General features: G+C 51.6%; 1 protein-coding gene across 1 annotated transcript in view; it reads left to right on the top strand.

The window, feature by feature from the left end:
• LOC144732108 (uncharacterized) overlaps positions 1 to 22,167 on the top strand; it is a 365,998-nt gene that overhangs the window by 71,234 nt on the left and 272,597 nt on the right. Inside the window, exon 5 of the mRNA XM_078613382.1 lies at positions 10,513 to 10,594. Within this exon, the coding sequence (XP_078469508.1) occupies positions 10,513 to 10,594 (82 nt within the window). The remainder of the gene's footprint in view (positions 1 to 10,512; positions 10,595 to 22,167) is intronic.

Below are 22,167 nucleotides of genomic sequence, written 5' to 3' on the forward strand. Positions count from 1 at the left end.
GAAATAATGGGTGGATGGAAAGAAATGGGGGGGGGGGGAGGGTCGGGGCAGTGAGATTCAAGTGAGAGAAAAATATAAATACTCTCCCACCCCTCCAACTACCTCTGAAAAAAAAATGCAAACAGAAGCTCGTAAAAAAATATTATCGTCGCGTAATTCAGCGGCGGTTTCGTGTTTGTGGGGTTACTTTCAAGCTCGATTGGATGTCTAATTCCCACGACGCACCGCACGTTTAGGGTGTTCCGACTGTCGCTCTCTCGCTCTCTGCGTCTTCGCGTCCGCCTCGTAAACGAGCGGAGGGGGGGGGAGAAGCCAGCGCCCGTATTCAACGCAAGTTGTCGGGGCTGCCGCCGGCAATAACTGACCGCGGCTTGAACTGCGTCACCGGCGTTCGCGTTGCGTCTCCGTTCGCGCCGAGGGCCGCGCACGCTCGCGTCCCTTCAACTGCCCGTGGGCCTCCCCTTTCGATTCGTCACTGAAATAAATGCGCGCGTCGCGACGGCCGAGGATGGGCCCAGAGGCTTGGAGCTGTCGCCGATGCAGAGTCTCTCGGTCTCTCGGTTAGCGTGGTTGGCTTCGCTTGGCGCGGAAAGAAGTTCAACATGCGTACGCACGTGCATGCAGCCGGGCGGAGCGGTGTCTTCCTGCGTCTGACGTGGCCCGGCGGTCGCCCGTTTGCCACCGGTTTGAATGCATTCGCCCTCCATCGTTGTTGCCGCTGGTGCGTTTACCGTAAAAAAATATATGTACTCGTACGCGCCAGAAGCGTTCAGTCCATACAAATGACATCCCGACAATGAGCTCTGTAAGTAAAGACGCGACACGACTTGGAACAGCGCCGGACAGTGCGGTTTTGCTGTTGGAACTTGCCATGCGTCGTAAATGTGAATAAAGAAGGAAAGAATGTAAAACTGCCACGTGCTGTCTGTTTTGCAGTGGCCACTAACGATCGCGTGGCATCGTTCGCGAGAGCAGGTCACTGTGCACCGGCGTCATGGTCCAAATGAGCCAATTTTTAAAGAATTGGGATTATACACCGCAACCGTCGCCCCCCCCCCCCCCCCGTACTACGAGATTTGGCAGGACCCTCCTGAAAGAGAGTCAAGAAACCCAGTGAAAAACTCAACGAAACATTATTTTTTTTATTTTACAAGGTAAGGCCCACTGAGCTACGTAGCCCTTTTTCCGATGCGACCGGGCCATGAATGATAGCCCAACAAAGGGGCTTATCACGTGGACATTTATAGCAGCCGAATGCTCTAAACGCATCATTCTAAATGTGGAGGGAAAAACCGAAGGACCTGGAGAAAAATCCACGCGACCACGGGGAGAACATGCATCGTCAGGGTCGGGATCGAAACCACGACCTGCATACCAGGCGAGGGAGTTAACATCTCACCACCATGGCATCCTGATGCTTTCCTGGGTAAACAAGTGGTTTGGTGAAACAAAAAATTATTCGGCAACTTCCCTGATCCAAAATGCTGCTGCTAGACTTCTCGCCCACACCTGTAAATGCGACTGTACCACCACCACCACCACGATACTCCGGTCCTCTTTACTCGGTCCCATCATGGATTATCGACAAGATTCACCCTCGCTGTTCTTCAGCGAAGATGAAGACCTGCCGACCTATCTCCTCTACCTACCTTGAAGACCTGCCTACCGCCTCTCCCCTCTAATCTCACTTTTACACTCGACCTCTCCTTCGTGGACTCCATACTCCGGCAACGAAGGACTTCTTTTCAAGGCCGGAGTAAACCTTTGTACGTGTGTACGTTGAACTTCTTTCGCACCGTACGTAGCCAACCGTGCTACTCGGAGGTGCAGAGGAAGGACAACAAACTAAACACAAAAATCGGTTCCAAATAAATGCATTTTCAATCTATATGATTTAAAAGTCCATAGCTCCAGTGGTTTCCTAAGGTCGGAAGGAAGAGCGTTCCAGACGGCCGCAGAAGCGCATCTGAAAACTCGCGATGCGGCGACCGTCTTTGTTCGACGGCTGAGCCAAAAGCCGCTTCTGCTGCGAGGAAGACCGGTGTTTGCGCGATGATGGTTGATGCTCCTAGACGACATCGGCGAGGTTGTTGTGGTGCGTTTGTGGCGAGCAATTTGCTGTGTGCAATGGGTTAATTGTTTATCCTCTGCCCCCTCTGTGGGTCTGGAGCTCCCTCCATCCGGCCATCTGTGTCATGGACTTCCTGCCTCTGTTTCAAGTCCAGGCCCAAGATCTTCCCCTTCTCCACTTGCCTATGACTGTCTGTATTATATAAATACATGTCAATTATATGTAAGCGTGCGTGCGCGCTTGCATGATGTTTGTGGGGAGCTGTAGTGTACTGGTTAGCGCGCTGCGCTACAAACCCGGCGACCCGAATTCGATTCTCGCTCATGGCCAACACCAGTGACGATTATCTGAACCGGTCCCGGGCCTCCCCTAGGTCTACTCAGCCTCAAATGAGTACCTGGTGAGTTGTATAAACATTGCTATTAGGGAGATAAAGGCGGTAGGGCATGATGCTGGCCCCCTTGTGTACTGTTCCCGCCTTCATAGGTGCTCGCTAACAGCACTTGCCCCAACAGTCTGTCAAGGCTATACGAGGGATCTTTGTCTTTGTTTGTCTATACACACACGCCTCCTGTTTCCACACAGCGCACGCCCCAAATGTGTGTTTTGCCGCGTGTTGAGATCCGGTTGCGTTTAGACGCCGCTCGCAATAAATCCGAACGAATCCAAATCGCCGTCGCCCAAGTGTGACGCTTGTTGAATGTCAGCCGGCTTGCCGTGCCCAATTTTTTTTTCTTCTTAAATGTCCGGCAACGTTTCTATTTTACTTGTAGAGTTTTGCTTTCCACGTGGCCAGTCGGTCATGCCACGGGGCGGTACGTAAGGGACGCAAATATTTTTAGTGGCAACGTAACTCGCGGCACTGCCCGGTTAAATTTTTTTTATTTTCCCCACTCCCCCCCACCCACCGACTCCTCTCGCCTCTTTCCAAGCCGCGTTTAAAAAAGGAAGCGTTTCACGTAACACATTCCGCTTGCTCGTCGCGTGGGCTGGGCTTTTTTGGCCAGGGCAGCTGCCGCGTCCCGGGGCCTCGCACGGTCAAGCCACCGCAAATTTTCTTCGCGAGCCCCGCGGCGGGTACCGTTAAGGGCTTCGAAAGAGGAAAACTAAAACGATTCTAAAGTTTGGGAAAGTTCGTCGCTCGGCTTTCCGGTGAGGTACGGTCTCTCTCGAGGCGTCTCTGTTCGTCTGTCCGCGGCGTTGGCCTTTTTGAGTTTTCTCATCTGGCTCGGTTGGGTTTCCTCTTTGCTCTCCAGCCGTCGGTTGACGTCAAGGGGAGAGCATAAGAAGAAAAAAAAACCGTGTCGACATTGATTTGTTTTAGCGGCTCCTTCTCTAACGAGGTCCGGCTTCCTTCGGGGCCTGAAACGTGAACAACAACAACAACAACAAAAAAGGGAGAGAACAACGGAGAAACATTTATAAATAATAAAAAAAGCCGCTGCTGTGATGCCGCGGTGGTGTTCAGTGCGCTGCGTGCGTGCGCGTGTGTGCGTATGCGTGCGCGTGTGTGTGTGCGTTTGTATGTGTGCGTAGGGAGCAGTAGGGTAGTGGTTAGCGCACCGCGCTACAATCCCGGCGACCGTAGTTCGATTCCTGCTCATGGCCAACACCGGTGACAATTATCTGAACCGGTCCTGGGCCTCCCCTGGGTCGATTAAGCCTCGAATGAGTACCTGGTGCGGTGTGTAAACATCGCCACTGGGGAGTTAAAGGTGGCCGGGCGGGGTGCTGGCCACCCACCCCCTCGTGTGCCGTGCCGGCCTTCATAGGTGCTCGCTGACAGCACTTGACCCAACAGTCTGTTAAGGCTATATGGGGGAATCTTTGTCTTTGTGTGCGTGCGTGTGTGTTTATTTTCCTCGTCATTAATGAGAGTTATGCTTCTTTAGCATCTGCTGCCTGCTGGCCATATCCTACATGATGACAAGAAATGTTTACCCCTTAATGAACCTCACCGGATGTGTTCATTGCACACGGACCGGGTCTTGCCGACGACAACACATTCGCCCTTAATGTGCCCGAACTCGTCAGATCTTGGAAGCCATCTGGGTTTGAGCCTGGTTATTTCTCGGATGGGAGACCACGCCGGGGCTTGCCAGGTGTCGTAGGTCTGGCGCTGAAAGGTGGTGGTGCTGAGCGCCACTTCCTTCGCACACATGGTCAGTTTCCTCCGGGTTCCCTAATTTTTTATACACCCAAAACCTCTCATGTTGAGGTACTCTCACCCCTTCCAAGATGTCTGACCAGCATGGAAGAGTAGGCCAAAACACCATCTATAGCTGTTCTTTAGAGCTACCGCTAGTCAGAGGCCCTTCCGTCAGGATATCCGTGAGCAAGTAATTGGAATAAGCAATTGCAAGGCTGCACCTTTACCTATGATACGCTTTGTCCTTCGCCCCCCACACCTCCGATTGGCACGGTTGGCTACGTACGGTGCGAAAAAATTTCAGCAAACGTACGTACAGGCAGTGCTTTGGAGTGGAACCTTGAGGTTTTGTTTTAATTCGGGAGACTTTGGGGAAATATGTCAGCTGGTTGATATATTTTTTTTTTATGGATAATGCATGTGCACTCGTGCTTTTGATTATTCTGTAGGCTGTGCAAGTATCCCTTTTTTGCATAAATTCCCGTCTCAAAATCGCACCCCCTTGAGCGTTGCTTCTCTCGAACGATCATTTCCACGTGATGGGAGAAAGAAAAAAAAATGAGTTCCGTTTCCAGCAAGCGCTTACGGGTTCTGTTTTAACCATCGCCCGGATGAACATGTCGTTGACGGCGGCGATGTAAAGCTATCAAAGGTATTTGACGTAGCGTGGGCGAAGACGCAATTTTACGCCTGTAAAGTGTTTCCCCGTGGAGCTGTCGCGAGATAACTAGGTTGGTCCTTCTCTGTGGACGGGACCAAATATTTTGTTGAGATCATTCCTTGAGACGCTTCGGCACGTGATAGGGAACGCAACCAACGTTTTTGGGTGCCTGTGCTGAAAAAAAAAATTGGCCAAAAAATAAGGCCCTTCAAAAATAGGACCCATCACCTCCAAAATACAACGCTTGCTTTGTTGTTACGCTTACTCTCTGAAGAAATATTCACGGCTATTTTTTACCTGCTAACAAATTGAGCTGACTGAGATGTTGTTGGCAAATGGTGAGAATTTTTTCTTCACGATTTTTTTTAAGTACCTATGAAATCCCAAAACATTACAGAAGCTCAGCCCTTTCTATATTAATTGGATCGCTTTGAATGGATTTATAAAAATACAGGCGTTACCTCCTTAAAAGTCACCACCTGCGGACCCGGGAGGGGGGGGGGGGCACATTCGTTCTATCAGCTGTGTTCAAGAGATCAGATTTTTCCGACAATACCAATTTTTTTATGACAAAAAAAACTACGTGCACGTTTTAACTTGTACGGGGGGTGGTCACCTGGTCGAAGGCGAAATGAGAATGTGGTCCGCACGCAGGTACGCGTGTACGGTATTCACCGTGCGGGAAGGACAAATGGACGACGATGGGATATTTGTCAGCACGCGCTTGTCGTCGTTACTCGCGGGGGCCGCTGACGTAACGCGACCGCTGCGTGGAGGTATGAAATCGTCACAGGTGAAACGCGTTCCTGCAGCTACCTCTCGTGTTAAACGGCTCTCGCTGTGAGCACGGTTCGCTAACGGCGTGGCGACGCTGCGTAGGTGTCACATTCGCCAAAGTCAACGCTATCAAGAACGAAACGTTGCTTGTTGGTGGTGATGCTGCTGCTGCTGCTGCCTTGGCAGTGGTGCACAGGCACAATGAACCAACAAGCAAACTCGACACGTCGCGTTAATAACACTGCGTGGCCTCGTACGCAACGAATGTAGATACCAGGCGACGTTTAGGGCAATGTACCGTCATCACGTGCTTTGGAGGGGGGTAAGGGGAGGGGGATGACAGCCTCCGAGTGGCTGTGGGACACCTGTAGAAGCTCCAGGATGGCCTGTAACTCCGTCACACAGGTGGCCGGCGGGCTCGAGAACACAAGAAGCTCACCGACAGGAATACGAATCGAGAAGTGAGAGGATGGCGGCGGGGCCGGATGCGTTTGCAATTTTTCACCCCCTTTCGTTTACCAGCACTGTGGTTTACGACGGCTGTTCCTTGCGAAAGTGTCCGCTTACAAATGGCTACGCAGCCAGGCAGATATCTGAAGGATGAAACGAGATCTGTGGGCTGACGTGCCGCTACGGGGGAAATGACACGCGTCACTGCTGTGCCCTTGTGTGCTTTGTGTGTCACCTCAGTCGGTCAACCCATGGCGCCTGGGTCTGTTCCGTGACCTCCTGCCAGCGGGCCTAACACCTCACGCGGCTTTCAAAGTGCACCTAGCATGGCACAAGCGCCGTGGTGACGCCACCGCCACTTAGTTGTTGTTGTTGTGTCGTGGGCAGCGGTAGTGGTCATTGGCCTTGCCTAAGTCGACTCAGCCTTAAATGAGTCCCTGGTACGTTGCGTCAACAACTGCAGTGGGGAGAAAGAGGAGGCTTGGCGTGGTGCTGGCCAGCCGCACCCTCCCTCGTGTGCCCCGTCGGCCTTAATAGGTGCTCGCTAACAGCACTCGCCCCAAAAGTCTGCTGAAGGCTGCGTGGGTGATCTTTGTCTTTGGTATTTGTTTAGGATGATGCTGCTGTTTGTAGATGTCTGCCGAGGCAAACTGTAAACGGAGCCATCCTGCTTCTCATGTTGACATCATGTGCAGATGCTGTTCGAAATAGTAGGTTGAACCGCAGTGGCAGAAATACGTGAAATGACTTAAGAGAAAACATTTGTGGCGTTCTCTGAATAACTCCAATACGTCATTACGCACGAAATGTATTCCTTAACGTTTTTTTTGTAAGTTTCTCTTATTAATTTTTTTCCGACCAAAGTAATTTGCCGTCTGCGCCGTTTGCAAAGCACAAAGGCGGCCGGTCACGGAGGCGCTATGTGTATGATTTGTAAACTTGATTGGAATAATCTTTGTAACATTGCATCTCCCTTGTGTTGAGAATCTAGTCCTTCCTGATGAGCCGTTACGAGGGCAACTGGTTTCATTTGCTTGGTCATGATGAATGTGAAGTGCTTTCGAACTGTATGCCATACCTTAGCATATACCGTGCGTCTCATTCATGTCAGTTATAATTAAGATGCTTACACTGTTGTTAATTGTTGAAGGTTTAATTATTGTTCCAATTATCGCGGTTAGCGCACTGCGTTACGACGCCCGCTGACCCGAGTTCGATTCCCGCTTACGACCAATAACAGTCGTCCTGGGCCTCCCCTAGGTCAACGCAGCTTTAAATGAGTATCCGGTGCAGTGTGTGTAAACATCAGCACTGGGGAGACAAAGGTGGATAAATGTGGGTTTGGCCACCCACCTTCTAATGTGCCGTGCTGACCTTCATAGGTGCTCGCTAACTGCACTTGCCCCTTCAGTCTGTTAATTGCCATATAGGGGATTTTGCTCTGTATCCGAGGTCTCCCTTGAAGAGAAATACTGTTAGAGGTAGCCAAGGAGGCTTAGAGGACAGAGCGTCAAGTTGATTATATTAGCCCGGTCACCAATTACTGGACGACACAAATGTCAGTTTGACCGTCATTTGGCGAACATCCCTCTCATATGCGGAGCGGGTGGGGAAGCGCCGCCCACTAATGTGTGCACCAGGGTCGCTTGAAGGGATCTCGGAGGTAGCTCTGTGACATCCACTTCCGTGGGCTGTTCTCCATGACGCACAAAAGGCTTTTGGCTCTGCTGTGCGAGAGATCTGAATGTCCCGTGGCACGGTAATTGGCATCGCAACGTGGACACAATTCAGAACATTTATGACAGAAGAATCTATTCAAACAACATTCACATGCAATCCCTTTTTTCAGTTTTAGTTATCATCTCTTAATTTTTCAGTAACAAAAAACCCTTGCAGCGGAAAGTTGCGACATACCCTTCACCTGTGCAAGCAATTTAAATCGCATCATCCCAAATGAAAGCACCTGGTGCAAAATGCTCCACTCGTGTGAAGTGTGTTGCAATCATCTCGATTATCCACGCGACACAGTGACTTTAAAATAATATTGTCGCGCTAGGAAGAAATACACACTTGTGCTGTGAAAGGCCTCGTTATGAGCGCGTCATACGCCTGCACCTGTGGAGTTTGAGCACGCGCCTAAGTCCTCTCTTGACAAAGGAGACGAAGACACACTCCCACGCACTCCCCGCAAAGATCCCCCGCGCAGCGCGAACAGACTGTTGGGTGCAAGTGCTGTCGGTAGCGAGTAGCGCCTAGTGAAGGGTGGCACAGCGCACGAGGGGGTGGGTGGCCAGCGCCGTGCCCGGTCGCCTTTGTGTCCCCAGTGGCAATGTTTTTTTTTACACATAGCGCCAGGTATTCATTTGAGGCTGAGTCAGTTCAGTTTTTTCAGTTTCATTTTTCGGTATAAGCCCGTGAGCCATGCGGCTCTTGACTCGGGTGCAACCGCAACAAAACATGAACAAGAAACATCTTAAAGTGACTACACGCAACAGAAAAATCCTGGAAAAAACAGCAAAGTCTTCCAGAAAAAAACACGACCTAGGGTCGACCTAGGGTAGGCCCAGGACAAATTCAGATAATCGTCACTGGTGTTGGCCGTGAGTGGGAATCGAACTCGGGTCCCTGGGTGCATAGTGCAGTGCGCTAACCACTACGTTTCCGCTGTCCAAAGTAAAAAGATCCCCCATATAGCCTTAACAGACTGTTGGGGCAAGTGCTGTTAGCGAGCACCTATGAAGGCCTGTACGGTACACGAGGGAGTGGGTGGCCAGCACCACACCCGACCACCTTTGTCTCCCCAGTGGCGAAGTTTACACACCACACCAGGTACTCATTTAAGGCTGAGTCGGCTTAGGGGAGGCCCAGGACCGTCTCAGATAATCGTAACTGGTGTTGGCCATGGGCGGGAATCGAAACTGGGTCGTCAGGTTAGTAGCGCAGCACGCTAACCACTACACAACCGCTCCCCACACACACCACACACACCACACACAATCATTAAGGAATTGGAAAACCAATCTGAAGCACTAGCAGGGAGTGCTGCACTGAGCCTTGGCATCCAGTGATATTTTTTTTCCTTTCCCCTGGATAAACAAACATCTGCCTTCGTTAATATTTAATATGTATAAATAAACTGAGCCTGCCTATGACCTGTGCACCCAGAATGCCCTCAATCTCGTCAGATCACGGAAGCTAAGCTGATTTCAGCCTGGCCGGGGCTTGGAGCATACACCGCCTGCGGGGACACCACGTATCGTAAACCGTGAGCCGCGAGGTGGCCAGAGGATGGTGGTCGAGGAATAGATTCTTGAATCCATCTGTGTGGAGCTTTGAGTATTATGCCTCTATATGCGTGGGTTTTCTCCCAATATTCCTGTCCCCCACTCCCCTGCAAGCGATGCAAGATCCTCCAGGAATAAAAGTAGACGCTGGATATAAGCACACCCCCTTGAGAGCAAGGTCCAGCCGTGCTGATATCCAAACTAGTGTGCTTTTATCAGAAGCTGCCCTTCGCCTTCCCCTCCACCATTGTAATGCAAGCACGTGTTGCTTATATGAGAACCGTGGTTACATAGGGTGTGCTTATATTGAGCGTTTACTTTCAAGGACATTATTATGACAGAGGCAACTTGCCGAGGTGGCGAACGTAGTGATCGAAGTCGTCGTGAAATATTGAATGTGTGCCATCGCAGAGACAGCTGCCACTGGGGGTGGCCCCTCTTGGCTAGACCACGGCATGGTTGACATGAGATGTGATGTGAAGTTTCCTTTGATCGAAGCGCCCCAAAAACTTGATTGAAACATTTGATCATCTCCCCTTCTGGGTCTCTGCTTCAGTCTTGTGGGTCTCTGTGCGAGTCACTCTATAAACTATTAAGCTATAAACCATTTTTTTTATTTTACGAGGAAATACCCACTGAGCTACGTAGACCTTTTTCAGAAGCGACCTGGCCACAAATGATAGCTCAACGACAGTGGCTTATTGCGTGGCAATTTATCGCAGCAAAATTCTGTAAACTCTGGGAGTCAATAGGTATCCATGTAAATCTATACATTGCACAGGGAAGGCTGCCAATGGTAGCGAATCGGAATAGTTGAGATCTGGTGTGATATCAGCTGTTTTGAGTTGCCTAAGCATTTTTAAGTCAGTGCAACTGCACATTCGGTTGCCGAACGAATACATTACAAGGTCGCACTCATCACACGCGGAGTGCTTGCCACAGATGAACCACAATACCTTGCTGACCTCATCAAGTAACAAAGACCATCACGTGAACTCCGGTCATCCTCGCAGCGGCTATTGGCTGGCACAATCGGGGAATTCTCACCTTGGTCTTGTCCCCCCCCTGGGTGGGTTCATGCGAGTGATCGTATACGGAGACCTCTCTCTCTCGTCGACAGAGGGCACGGATGGAGTGAGGGCGGCTGAGATGAGGGGCCACGGACGAGGAGAAGCACGGAGGGAGGCGCGCTCGCACTGGAGGTGAGTGACTCCGAGCTTCGCACTCATTGGGTCGGGCCGCTGCTGATTTGCTGCCACTTTTTGTCTGACTTTGACTGCAACACCACGGGGGGGGGAGGGGCGCGGGAATGGGGCGGAGGATTTTTGCCGTTCGTGTTCGAGTGGCAGCAACTGATTTGTTCCAGCTCTGGTGGCATGCCGAAATTTATCCACGGTGTACCACTGCTCAGTTTTGCTAGACCTTTCACTGACCAAACAATACAGGGCGTTTTAAAAAGATGGACCCGATTTGAAATCGCTATATCTTTGCAACCTCGAACCGCCCATGAATGAAACTCTTACCACTTGGAAGGGCGGGGCATAGAGTTTCAAATGACTACCGCTAGATGCCTCTCCCAGCGCACAAACAGCCCCTAGCCTCAGTCATTCGCAAGACGCGCTGCCTCAACGTTGGATAGGTCGCACAGGACCCCAAGACTTGGCGCTACACTCTTGGCCCCCAAGATTGCCAGACATCGCACCCTGCGACTTTTTCTTGTGGGGATACGTCAAAGACCGTGTTTTTGTGCCACCATTAGCAACTAATCTGGATGACCTCAAAAATAGAATCACAGCAGCTGTGACTACAGTGGAAGAAGACACTTTGAGAGGCGTTTGGGACGAATTCAACTATCGTCTCGATGTTGTCCGTACAGCAGGTGGAGGGCACATAGAGCATTTATAAAATGGTTAGTAAAACTAGATAACTCATTAAACCGTTTGTAACTTTTTGTGTGATTGTAACGTGTTGCCATCGTGAAATATACTGCTTTGAAATTGGGTCCATATATTTGAAACACCCTGTATATCCGGATTCTGCTGGAGGAAACGATGACAATGCTATCACTGGGTTTCCGTTAAGACCGGTGGTAGCGATCGTACGGTACCTGGCCCCATGACTCTGTTTCGTCCGGTTGGCGGCCAAATCTGGTCTCCCACTTTTGCAACGGCATTGTTATTGCGTTTGAATGAACGGATGCGTTTGACGTAATCATGATGATATATAAATTGACTTGTATAAATATATGTAATTCACGTGTCCTCTTGATTTTGCAAGCTGTGCTCAATTTTACAGAACTTGATCAAGCAAAATATATGATTCAAAACGCGGCGATAGGCACAGAAAGGAGAGCCCTGTCTCTCTCCCTGTGTGCGCTTTTTCGTGCTCGAGAATGGCTCCTCATATCAAGCAGCCAATCAATCAATTCGGCTGTCAGTCTGACCGAGCGGTCAGAGCTTGTGACCGACAATCAGAAGACTCAACTCGGGGTTGCAGCTTGACCGCCGGTCTGGATCGATGCGGTTATCATTGCCCTTGTCAAAAAGTATCTCCCGTGGTTGTTGTCTGGGGACGCCCGTAACCTGGCAAGGAAATGTGGATATTTCACCAAGGGCTGAAGAGCCCCAATGGGGATTGAAGCCATCCCTGCCTGACGCTCGTTTAAGTTGTCGTAGCAGGTTATCAGGATCAGAATATGTATTTATACTGGAGTAAATCCGATGAGATAGAAAGGCCTTAATTCTAGATTTGAAGCTTTCGTGACTGCAAGGATTCATATTCTTAGGTTTTTTCGGTAAAGTCACGTAGGTAAAACATCAAAATTAATAAAAATAAAATAAAGATCACGACGTTTCGGAGGCAACACAAGTCTCCGTCATCAGGTGGGACCGTCCCATTTTTATTTTATTAATTTTGATGTTTTACCTACGTGACTTTACCGAAAAAACCTAAGAATAGAAAGGCCTTTTTTCACAGATGTCCAGTCGCCCAGGTATATTTCTCCGTTTGTGTGCAACGCGAAATATATGGCTTGATCATTAACGTGACCTCACACCCCCCCCCCCCCCAAACTCAATCGTGAAAACACCACCGCTCGTCGATCGGTGGGTTTCGTATGGTGAGGTAAAGTGTGGGTACTCCCGTCTTTGCCAAGACGGTCTGGCCAGCCTTGAAGAGTGGTGCCAAAATATTGTGCTGTCTTACAGAGGGCTCCAGAGAGCTCCCTCCAGCGGATGCCACCTCTGCCCAACAGTGTCGCGAGCAAGCAATTGCAGGGCCCGCACCTTTACTTGAACAACAACAAAAAATATCTATATACATTTAATTCGCCCAAGACACGGAGGTGTAATTCATCTCGTAACGGGCGCAAAACAAATAAACGGAGTGTGTATTTCAAACCGGATTAATGGCGCGGGAAAAGGGCACTCGCTCGCTCGTTCGCTCGCGGGCACCGTGAGGGGGATGCGCTTGAGCGCACGCCGCCGTTCATTAGCAGCGGAGCCTGCAGCAGCACCTGCGGTGGTGCTCAACACCTGGCCACGTTCTGGGGGTCAAAGGGAAATTAAAGGAAATGGCATGGCTCGTTGAAAATGAGTAGGTTCACACCGGCGGGCACTGTTTTGTTGTTGTTGTTGTTTTTACATTTTCTCAAGGGGGGGGGGGAGTGGGGAAGCTTTTGGCTAGAACCTTTGCGTTAGTCTATTTGCATTACGAGTGGCCAACCACCCCCCCCCGTCGTGTGCCACTGTGCCGGCCGTCATAGGTGCTGCTCGCTAACAGCACTTGCCCCAACGGTCTGTTAAGGCTACGCGGGGGAACTTCATCTTCATGGCGGCGCCACGGTTACCGCACCGTTCAGCGTTCCCTGCGCTCCATGCGGTCCCGAGTTCAATTCCCGCTCACGACCAACAATAGTGGTGACTATTTACACTCGTCCTGGGCCTCCCCTAGGTTGACTCGGCCTTAAATGAGTTTCTGGTGCGGTGCATAAACATCGCCACAGGGGAGACAAATTGTGGCCGGGCGTCGTGTTTGGTGACACCACCTCACCGTTTGCCGTGCCGGCCTTCATAGGTGCTCGCTAACCGCACCCGCCCCAGCAGTCTGTTAAATACTATGCAGTACGTGGACTGTTGTGTGTGTGTGTCCGGGTAAGCGATCGTGCAGTGGGCTTGTGCACTGCACTACGATCGCTGCCCCGTGACTTCGATCCCCATTCACCGAGAACATCATTGGCAATGGTGTCTGAACGTGTCCTATGCCTTCCTTTGGTTTGCCGAGTACCTGGTGTGGTGTGCAAACATCAGTACCGGGAGACAAAGGCGGCCGGGTGTGGTGCTGGCGGCCTCACCAGTCGGTGCTGGGCCTCAGCAGCCTATAATGCCCGAGAGAGCATCTGTTTTTTTTTCTTGGTTCTTTCAGTAAAGTCACGTAGAAGGCAAGTAATAAAATAATAAAAAATAAAACATAATAGAATAATTCTCACGAAGTTTCGGCCACAACGCAAGCAGTACTGAAAGAACCAAGAAGATGAATCCCTGCAGTCACGAAAGCTTTAAATCGAAATTTAGAGCATCTGTTCTTTGTCTGTGCCTGTTGCCACTCCAGGCTTCGGCTAATAATGAAGACATTGTGAAGTGTGTGACACATTGGAAATATTTGTCCCAAATACTCGGAATTCCCAGCCCCGCGGTTCAAACAACAGCGTGAACCCCGAGACTGACTGCTTTTCGCCATGCACGTGACGCAGAAACGCACTCGGCATATCTGAAATCGATCCCTCGCCCAGAGAAACTGAATCCAGATGTTAGCGACGTGTTGTGTTTTTCCTTTCTCCCCCATCCTCTCCCCACCTTTTCGGCCGCCGTGCGTTTGTCCTTGTTGCCGCTTGTAGATCGTCCACGCATTATCCCGACTTGGGCGCGATGGACAATAATACCGCGTGCACCGGTCGCCGACGGCCGCCGTACAACGCGGCGGAATTGAACGCTTTTGCTGGCGCCTCGAGAAGCAAATTCGAGGGCTTTCGTCTCGTTCACCAGCGGTGCTCTGGAGCGATTCAACGGGCCGAATGGAAATGTGCGCAGGCGGCGTGAGAATTACACGTTCGCAAAGAGAGGCTGCGTCTTCGGCGGCAAAAACTTGAACTGGCGTCCCGGCGTGTCTGGATGCGATCAAGGTGCTGCACGAAACAGTGGGGTGTGTTGATCGTCATGGCGAAATGGTGGTGTGGATAAGGTGTATATTTTGAAGAGGTAGGAGTGCCTACAAAGACAAAGATCCCACGTGTGGCCTTTAACAAGCTCTTGGGGCAAGTGCTGTTTGCGAGCACCTGTCAAGGCTGGGACAGCACACGAGGGGGGTCAGTTGGCCTACACCACGCCCGGCCACCTTTGTCTCCCCAGTGCAGATGTTTACACACCGCACCAAGTACTCATTTGAGGCTGAGTCGACCAAGGGAACGCCGAGGCCCTGGTTCACATATTCGCCGCCGATATTGGCCGTGGGCAGGAATCGAACTCTGGTTAGCCACCGTTCTATGTACACCGCACCAAATGCGGAGGGTTCGCCAATCGAACCCGTTCACACTGCTGGGTGAAAACAAAAAAACAAGCCAAAGGGAGAGCGAATGGGCGGAGGATAGGGAGACGATTTTGACCTTGGACTTGGCAAGGAACAAGGCGTTGACGGAGCAGATGGCCTAGTGGGAGGGTCATTCTTCCTGGGGTAGTCGGAGGGATGGAGTGAACTCCCACTGAGAGGTCGACTGGAGTCTTAGACAGGACGCCTTGGTTGATGGAGTGTCAAAGGCAGAGGTGGAGGGGGGCGTCGGTGGGAGATGAGAGGGATTTAGGTAGGCAGAGGTTGAGCCTACGAAGGAATCTTGAAGAGAATGAGGGTTTAAGTCGAAGTTTATATCACGCATTATTTTTGTCCGGCACAGGAGTGGGTTTTGGACAAGAAAAAAAAACCCCAAAAAGAACGAAATTTTGATAAACCGCTTACGTGGTGCTCGGCGGGTCACGCGTGCAAAAATACGAAAAGGAAAACGGCGTGGGGGTGTTAAATAATGGATAGTTTAACTGGAAGCTCCCGGAGAATGCTCGCGCAAGGGCACGTCAAAACAGACAGCCGCCGACTGTTAATATTTTATGGCTCCTTGCGGCGATGGAGCTGCCCTTTTTTTCCCTTCCTTCTCCCGCGCGCGTTCGTGTCCTCGCGTACACTTGGCGCAAACTTGAGCCACCATCCTCCGCCACGCGGAGACGCGGAGACGCGCCGCTCGCCTCTGCCTTTGGGACGTTGTCGGGACTGAGGCGCGGCGAGTCACCGCCGATGCGGCGAGCCACCGCCGGCGCGGCGAGTCCCGTCCGGTGCGGGAAGGCAGCATTTCAACGTCTCGTTCGGGCGCTAAAATAATACATTAAAAAAATTAGATTGTGAATGCTTCGCTACCCCCTTGTTGAGATTCGACAAATTGTCACGGTCCACTATCACGATTTGTTTAAAATAAAAAAAAAATCTGATTTATTTTTGCCTTTGTGGTGCATTTTGAACCTCTAGTTTCTGCGCAGTTTACACAAATAAATTACATGCTACGTATATGACAGGACGCCCCGCCTGTGATTGGTTCCTGGTGGTTTTGTTTAGGATACAGATCCTCAGTGACCCGGTGTTGCTAATGCTATCTCACTGTGAATGTGTGTTCATTGCGCCTGTCTGAATTTGTGTGTGTTTTTTTTCGTGTTTAAATGTGTGATGCATCTGCCAGTCCTGTCAGTCAGTCAACCCATGGCATCTGGGTCTGTCCCGTGACCTCCTGCCATTGAGCCTTCAACACTTGACGCGGCTTCGACGTGCACATAGCCTGGCACATGCTCTGTGGTAATGTCACTGCCACTTAGTGGTGAATGGCGGTTGTTTTTATTGTTGTGTGCCCGCTGACTCTGTGTGTGTGGATGTTGACCCTGTGTGTGTGTGTGCACGCTGACCACGCTTTGCAAAATCTCGTGGGTGCCACATCTGCACATTTTTTTTAGGGTGTCCAGACCCTCATGAACACCCACAGTGGCTGCTCACCCCGCTGCTTCTCACAATTGATTATTGCGCACAAAAACGACCGCTCATTGTGAGCGTGGCAAATCGAGAGTGGAGACCGTGACCTCTGGGGGGAGCACACTCCCCCGTGCTCACCTGTGCCTCCATTTCCACATTGCCACGCCCGCTGACACAAATGTCCACGGGAACACGGGGGGGGGGGGGGGGGGAAGCCTCGTTTATGAATCTGGGTAAAAAGCACAACACGTAAAAAAACCCTGGCCGGCTAATCCCCCCCACCAACCCCCCCCCCCCCGTCCAGCGGCTTGCCCGGGACTCTTTTTGTCTCGCCAAAGTGGCCGGCGGACAACGCTCGATGCGCCGCCAGATTTAGTGGGCAAGGCAAGCCGATGATCTGGAAGGCGTGGGGCTGGAATGGATGCGCCCGGGGCTCGTAGGGGGCAGCCTTTCCCGGCCGCTCTGTTTTAGAGGGCCCTGCGCTTCGAGGTTGCTGCTCCGCTTGTGGATCATGCGGACGAGCTTTGGTAGATTTTGACCTTGAGCGGGGTCATCACGCAGGATTGAAAAAATAAAAATAAGACGGGAGGTGGGGAGAAAATACAGTAATATTTGTGTGCGCCTCGTGAATTCCTCGACGTTTTCCAAAAGCCGCATTTGAGCTCTTCCGGAAGTATTTAATTTAGCGGTTTCACTCCGCCTCACCTGCAGCCGTTGTGCGATATTAAAACTTGAATCTAAATATATATATATATCTTTGCGTTGCTGTTCACTAAGCCACAGGCAAGAAATATAATTGAGAAACTTGGAAACTGTTGGGTGGCGTGTAAGGGGAAGATACGTTTGCATGTTGTTAAATAGTCATTTTTTGCTCCGGATTGCATTTCCCAGTTTTGGCAAGTTCTTTGACCGATTTTGCCGAGTTTCGAACGTGCGCTAAAGAGCCTTACCTGGTAAAATAAATCATAGTTTTAATAGTTTTAATACTTTAGTTGAGTCTCTAATAGCGAAGCGAATTCACACACCAAAGTTTCGTTACATATTGGTTAATCTTTATGAGCGATTAAAGTGCCCCGGCACACACCGCTACAGACGGAGGGGGCCGGTGCGTGAACGCTTCCGACCTCATTTGGAAAGCATTCAGCAAAATTCAAGGCCGAAATTCCATTCCCCCCTGTAATAACTGTCCATATTCACGAGATATCTTTTCTTTTTTCGGCCCAGTTGCAGCGTTGAGCCCCTTTGCTATTAAGCGTAAAAGCGGCACAATTATGGCGCGACCTCGCTCCGTTGACCTTTGCGGCCTATTTTTCTTGCGTGCACACCCAAGCACGGGTGGAGGTGGGAGAGGGGGGTGGGGGCAGGTGGGCGGCTTACCACAACCCCCCCCCCCCACTGCAAGGGCACGTCAGGGTCTGTGCCGCAAATGAAAACCAAAACTTAGACGAAAGCCATCGCGCGCCCTGGCCAGTGCACTTGTCATACCCATCTCGGTTGATGGAAATTGTGGACGTTTTTCACGGCAGTTGTCTCATTCGCGCGTGGCTTTTGATCGACTCTTCATGTAAACAACAACGACAAACAACGTCGCTCCGATCGTAACGTCCGCACGCGCGTTCGAATTCGGCGGCATGCAATTACTCCTCTTCCGTATTGCACCGGATTATGAGACCCCCTCCTGTGTCGACAAAGTTGTAGAGGTCGCATCTCGGACACGTGCACCTACCAGGTTATGAGATGCACCCACACAGCTTTTGCTTTAAATTACATGGGGAGGTGGGGTGGGGTGAGTTAATTATATTATCTTGAGAAGGCGGGACTGCTTAGTCGGTCCCGTTTCAGTTTCAGTTTCATTCATTACTTATAGCCCTGTGAGCCATGCGGCTCTTGACTCGGGTGCAATCGCAACAAACAAAAACATGAACAAAGAACATCTTAAAGTGACTACGCGCAACAGAAAAATCCATGAAAAAACACCGGGAAAACCCAAGGGCCTTGTGGCATGACGACTCACAGCGCTTCCCCAATAATAGCATCACTTCCACACGTTGCATTCATTGTTCTGTTTTATTTTATTCTTTCCAGCTCTCGTCTTTGTCATGTTGTCATCCCTCTGTCGTGTTTCACCCTGTTCCCCGTGAAATATTCAATTTTGCCATTCCGAGGTCTATTTACAGATTATTATAAAGTAATACTGTAAACTTATAATAATAACGTGCAGCCCTTTAGCGTTCTACCTGCTGGATGAAGGCCCTCTCACGCTACGTTGGTCATGGTGTTTGGTTGACCGCACTTAACCGTGCCGGCCCAGTGCCGGTTGTGTGAATGGGAGAGCAGCGATGGCTGTCATAAAGGACTTGCTCGGGTATCACTCGCCGCTGATGTTAGCCGTGGCCCGGAATCAAACTCAGGTTTTCCAGGTTCTGCAGCGCAGTTCGCAAACTACTGTGCCACACTCCTGCAATTATACTCATCATCATCATTGTTATTATTATTTTAACACGTTCCTCCCCGGGTCACCGTGTTCATAGCGCAGTGCACCGGCCACGGCGCCACCGCTCCACCCGTGATTTGCTCATCTCGCATTGCAGAGCAGGAATGAGTCATCGTGCGCCGTTGGCACGACCCGCGGGAACTTTTCCACGCGAAAAGCAGGTTAATCATCCGTCTTATCTGAGAACTCGCCCGCGTCCCTGTGGCCCGCGTGACCACATCGTCACGGCGCCCTCTGAGCCCCCTCTCTTCCCCCCTGCGCCGTCGTCCGGCTGTCTCCCGGCACGGCACACGGGGGGGGAGGGGGGGGCTGTTGGTGCGGCCCAGCATCACAAACGGCTGCCCGTCACTTCTCCAGAGCCCGACGTTGGCACACTGCGACGGCCGCTCGCTTGAGGCTGAGCTCAGGGACGCCCAGGACCGCTTCAGGTAGTCGTCACTGCTGGTGTTGGTGGCCGTGAGCAGGAATCAAACTCGGGTCGCCGGGTTTGTGGCGCTGCACGCTAACCGCTGCGCCACCGCTCCCCTCCCTAGCCGGCACACAAACACAGGCTTCACCTCACTCTGTCTAAAATAATGGGTCTGCCTGCAAGCGCACAGGCCAAACACTCCATGTTGCGACATCGCGAGCCCTCCCCAAACTTCATCCCGTTTGGACGAGGCTGTAACGCTTCTGAACTTCTGAAGAACTGTAATATTTACGGGCATTACAGCCCGTAGCCTCAATAGATTATTTCTGTTGTGTGTTGCAACATTGATGGGGTCTGCTGCTGGTAAAATCTGATGGCAATAGTTTCCCCCATGGACTGTTTCTAACTATTGATGGATTCATCGATTAAATCGATTCTCAGGGTCACGATACATGCGCCATCGAATTCTCGCTTGTCAGAATGGACTATCTGCCCGATGGGATGCTTCTCGCGTTGCCAACGGAACGGAGCGGATTCCAGTGGGCCGTCCGAGCGAGGAGACGGAGTGATTTAAGATCGGCGTGCAGGTGACTACACCCGTCGGACCATGATGAGTGGCGGCGGCTTGGGGGGAGGCCATCATCCAGCAGTGGATTGATCAAGGTTGCTACTGCTGATGATGATATGCTTCTGAATCTGCCCCACTTGTGGTTATGCTATAGTTGTAATTTTGGTACTTGATGCAGCTAATTCGGCTGTGACGGTCCCACCTGATGACGGAGACTTGTGTTGCCTCCGAAACGTCGTGATTTTTGTTTTATTTTATTTTATTTTCATTAATTTTGATGTTTTACCTACGTGACTTTACCGAAACAACCTAAGAATATTTTGGTACCTCTGTTTTTGTTCCGTTATGTTTAAACGGTTGCCTTGTGCAGCACCTAGAGATATACTTGCATTTATTCGCCGATTTAAATGCAAATCTTCACATTATGTATGCACACGGTTCCTATTTGCCTGCGGTTTCTCAGCGACCGTGGGATGCAATTTGCACAAACGACAACAGCGTGTGTGAAGCTAATAAAATTATTCAAAGAGAAGACGTTTCAGGCACTGGCCCCTTACCGTACTATGAAATCAGGACATGGAACGTGCTAGGAGCAAGACAGGCCCGTTGCCCGGAATGTCTCCTCTCATGTATGATATGTATTTTTTTTCCCCCTCGCGACGGGAGTCAACACCAGGGCGTTATTGACGAACGTTCTTGCATTTTCTTGCCGTTGTTAAAAATATGAATAACGGTGAGCGACGTCCCCCCTGGGGGGGGGGGCGGGGGGGGTTTAAACGCCCGATGCCTTATTACCGTGATGCGCACAACGCTGGAAACAACAACAACGGCGGCGAAGACGACGGTTCGCCCCGTGCATTGTTTTCTGTTTTTATTGCCCACGGAGCCGACACTTTGACGTGTCAGAATTCCATCTCCGCCTGTTTATTACCTCCGAACGTCGTCGCGCGTTTAGGCCGCGCGCATCGGGCTTTGCGCCCCTCCAAGCCCGCCTCCGCCTTCTCCCACCGTCACAAGCGGGGGCCGCCCGCTCGTTACGTGCGATTTGTGAGGCGTTTGGGATCGTTTATGAGGATTTGTTGGGGTCTGCCTCTCTCCGCCCCTGGTGGGGGACTACTCGTTGTCCATCTGTCGCGACGCTCTGCTTGCCCCGCTCGCTCGCCTCGTGCCCTCACCCCGCTCACCCCACTCGCTCGCCCCGCTCACCCCACTCGCTCGCCCCAGACACTAACCCCGCATGCTCTCCCCGCTCGCTCACCCTGCACCCTCGCCCCGCTCACCCCACTCGCTCGCCCCAGACACTCACCCCGCACGCTCTACCCGCTCGCTCACCCTGCACCCTCGCCACGCTCTCCCCGCGCTCCTGCGATGAGCGGCGTTTGGTCAGTGGGGGGGCGGACTAGGCCGGGCAGCAGCGATTGAGGGTTAGCGGACATTGTTATTGGTGATGGTTAGGAGGAGGCGAGAATGGATTTCGGGCGGGCGATGAAAAAAAACGCCTCTAAAGCACGCGGTCGCAGCCAATCAAAATTGATTGGTGGCGTTGTTGTTGGGGGCTGACGGAGTGGCAGAGACATCGTTGGTGTTGGGGGTGACGGAGTCGGGAAGTCATCATCAGCGTTCGTGTTGGGGTGACGGAGTCATCGTCAGCGTTGGTGTTGGGGTGACGGAGTCATCGTCAGCGTTGGTGTTGGGGGTGGCGGAGTGACGGAGTCATCGTCAGCGTTGGTGTTGGGGGTGGCGGAGTCGGGGAGTCATCGTCAGCGTTGGTGTTGGGGGTGACGGAGTCAGGGAGTCATCGTTAGCGTTCGTGTTGGGGTGACGGAGTGACGGAGTCATCGTTAGCGTTCGTGTTGGGGTGACGGAGTCAGGGAGTCATCGTCAGCGTTCGTGTTGGGGTGACGGAGTGACGGAGTCATCGTTAGCGTTCGTGTTGGGGGTGACGGAGTCAGGGAGTCATCGTTAGCGTTCGTGTTGGGGGTGGCGGAGTCGGGGAGTCATCGTTAGCGTTCGTGTTGGGGGTGGCGGAGTCAGGGAGTCATCGTTAGCGTTCGTGTTGGGGGTGACGGAGTCAGGGAGTCATCGTTAGCGTTCGTGTTGGGGGTGGCGGAGTCGGGGAGTCATCGTTAGCGTTCGTGTTGGGGGTGGCGGAGTCGGGGAGTCATCGTTAGCGTTCGTGTTGGGGGTGACGGAGTCAGGGAGTCATCGTTAGCGTTCGTGTTGGGGGTGGCGGAGTCGGGGAGTCATC

This window comes from Lampetra planeri, chromosome 41 (assembly GCF_965212315.1).
Source record: "Lampetra planeri chromosome 41, kcLamPlan1.2.h2, whole genome shotgun sequence".
Lineage (NCBI taxonomy): Eukaryota > Metazoa > Chordata > Hyperoartia > Petromyzontiformes > Petromyzontidae > Lampetra > Lampetra planeri.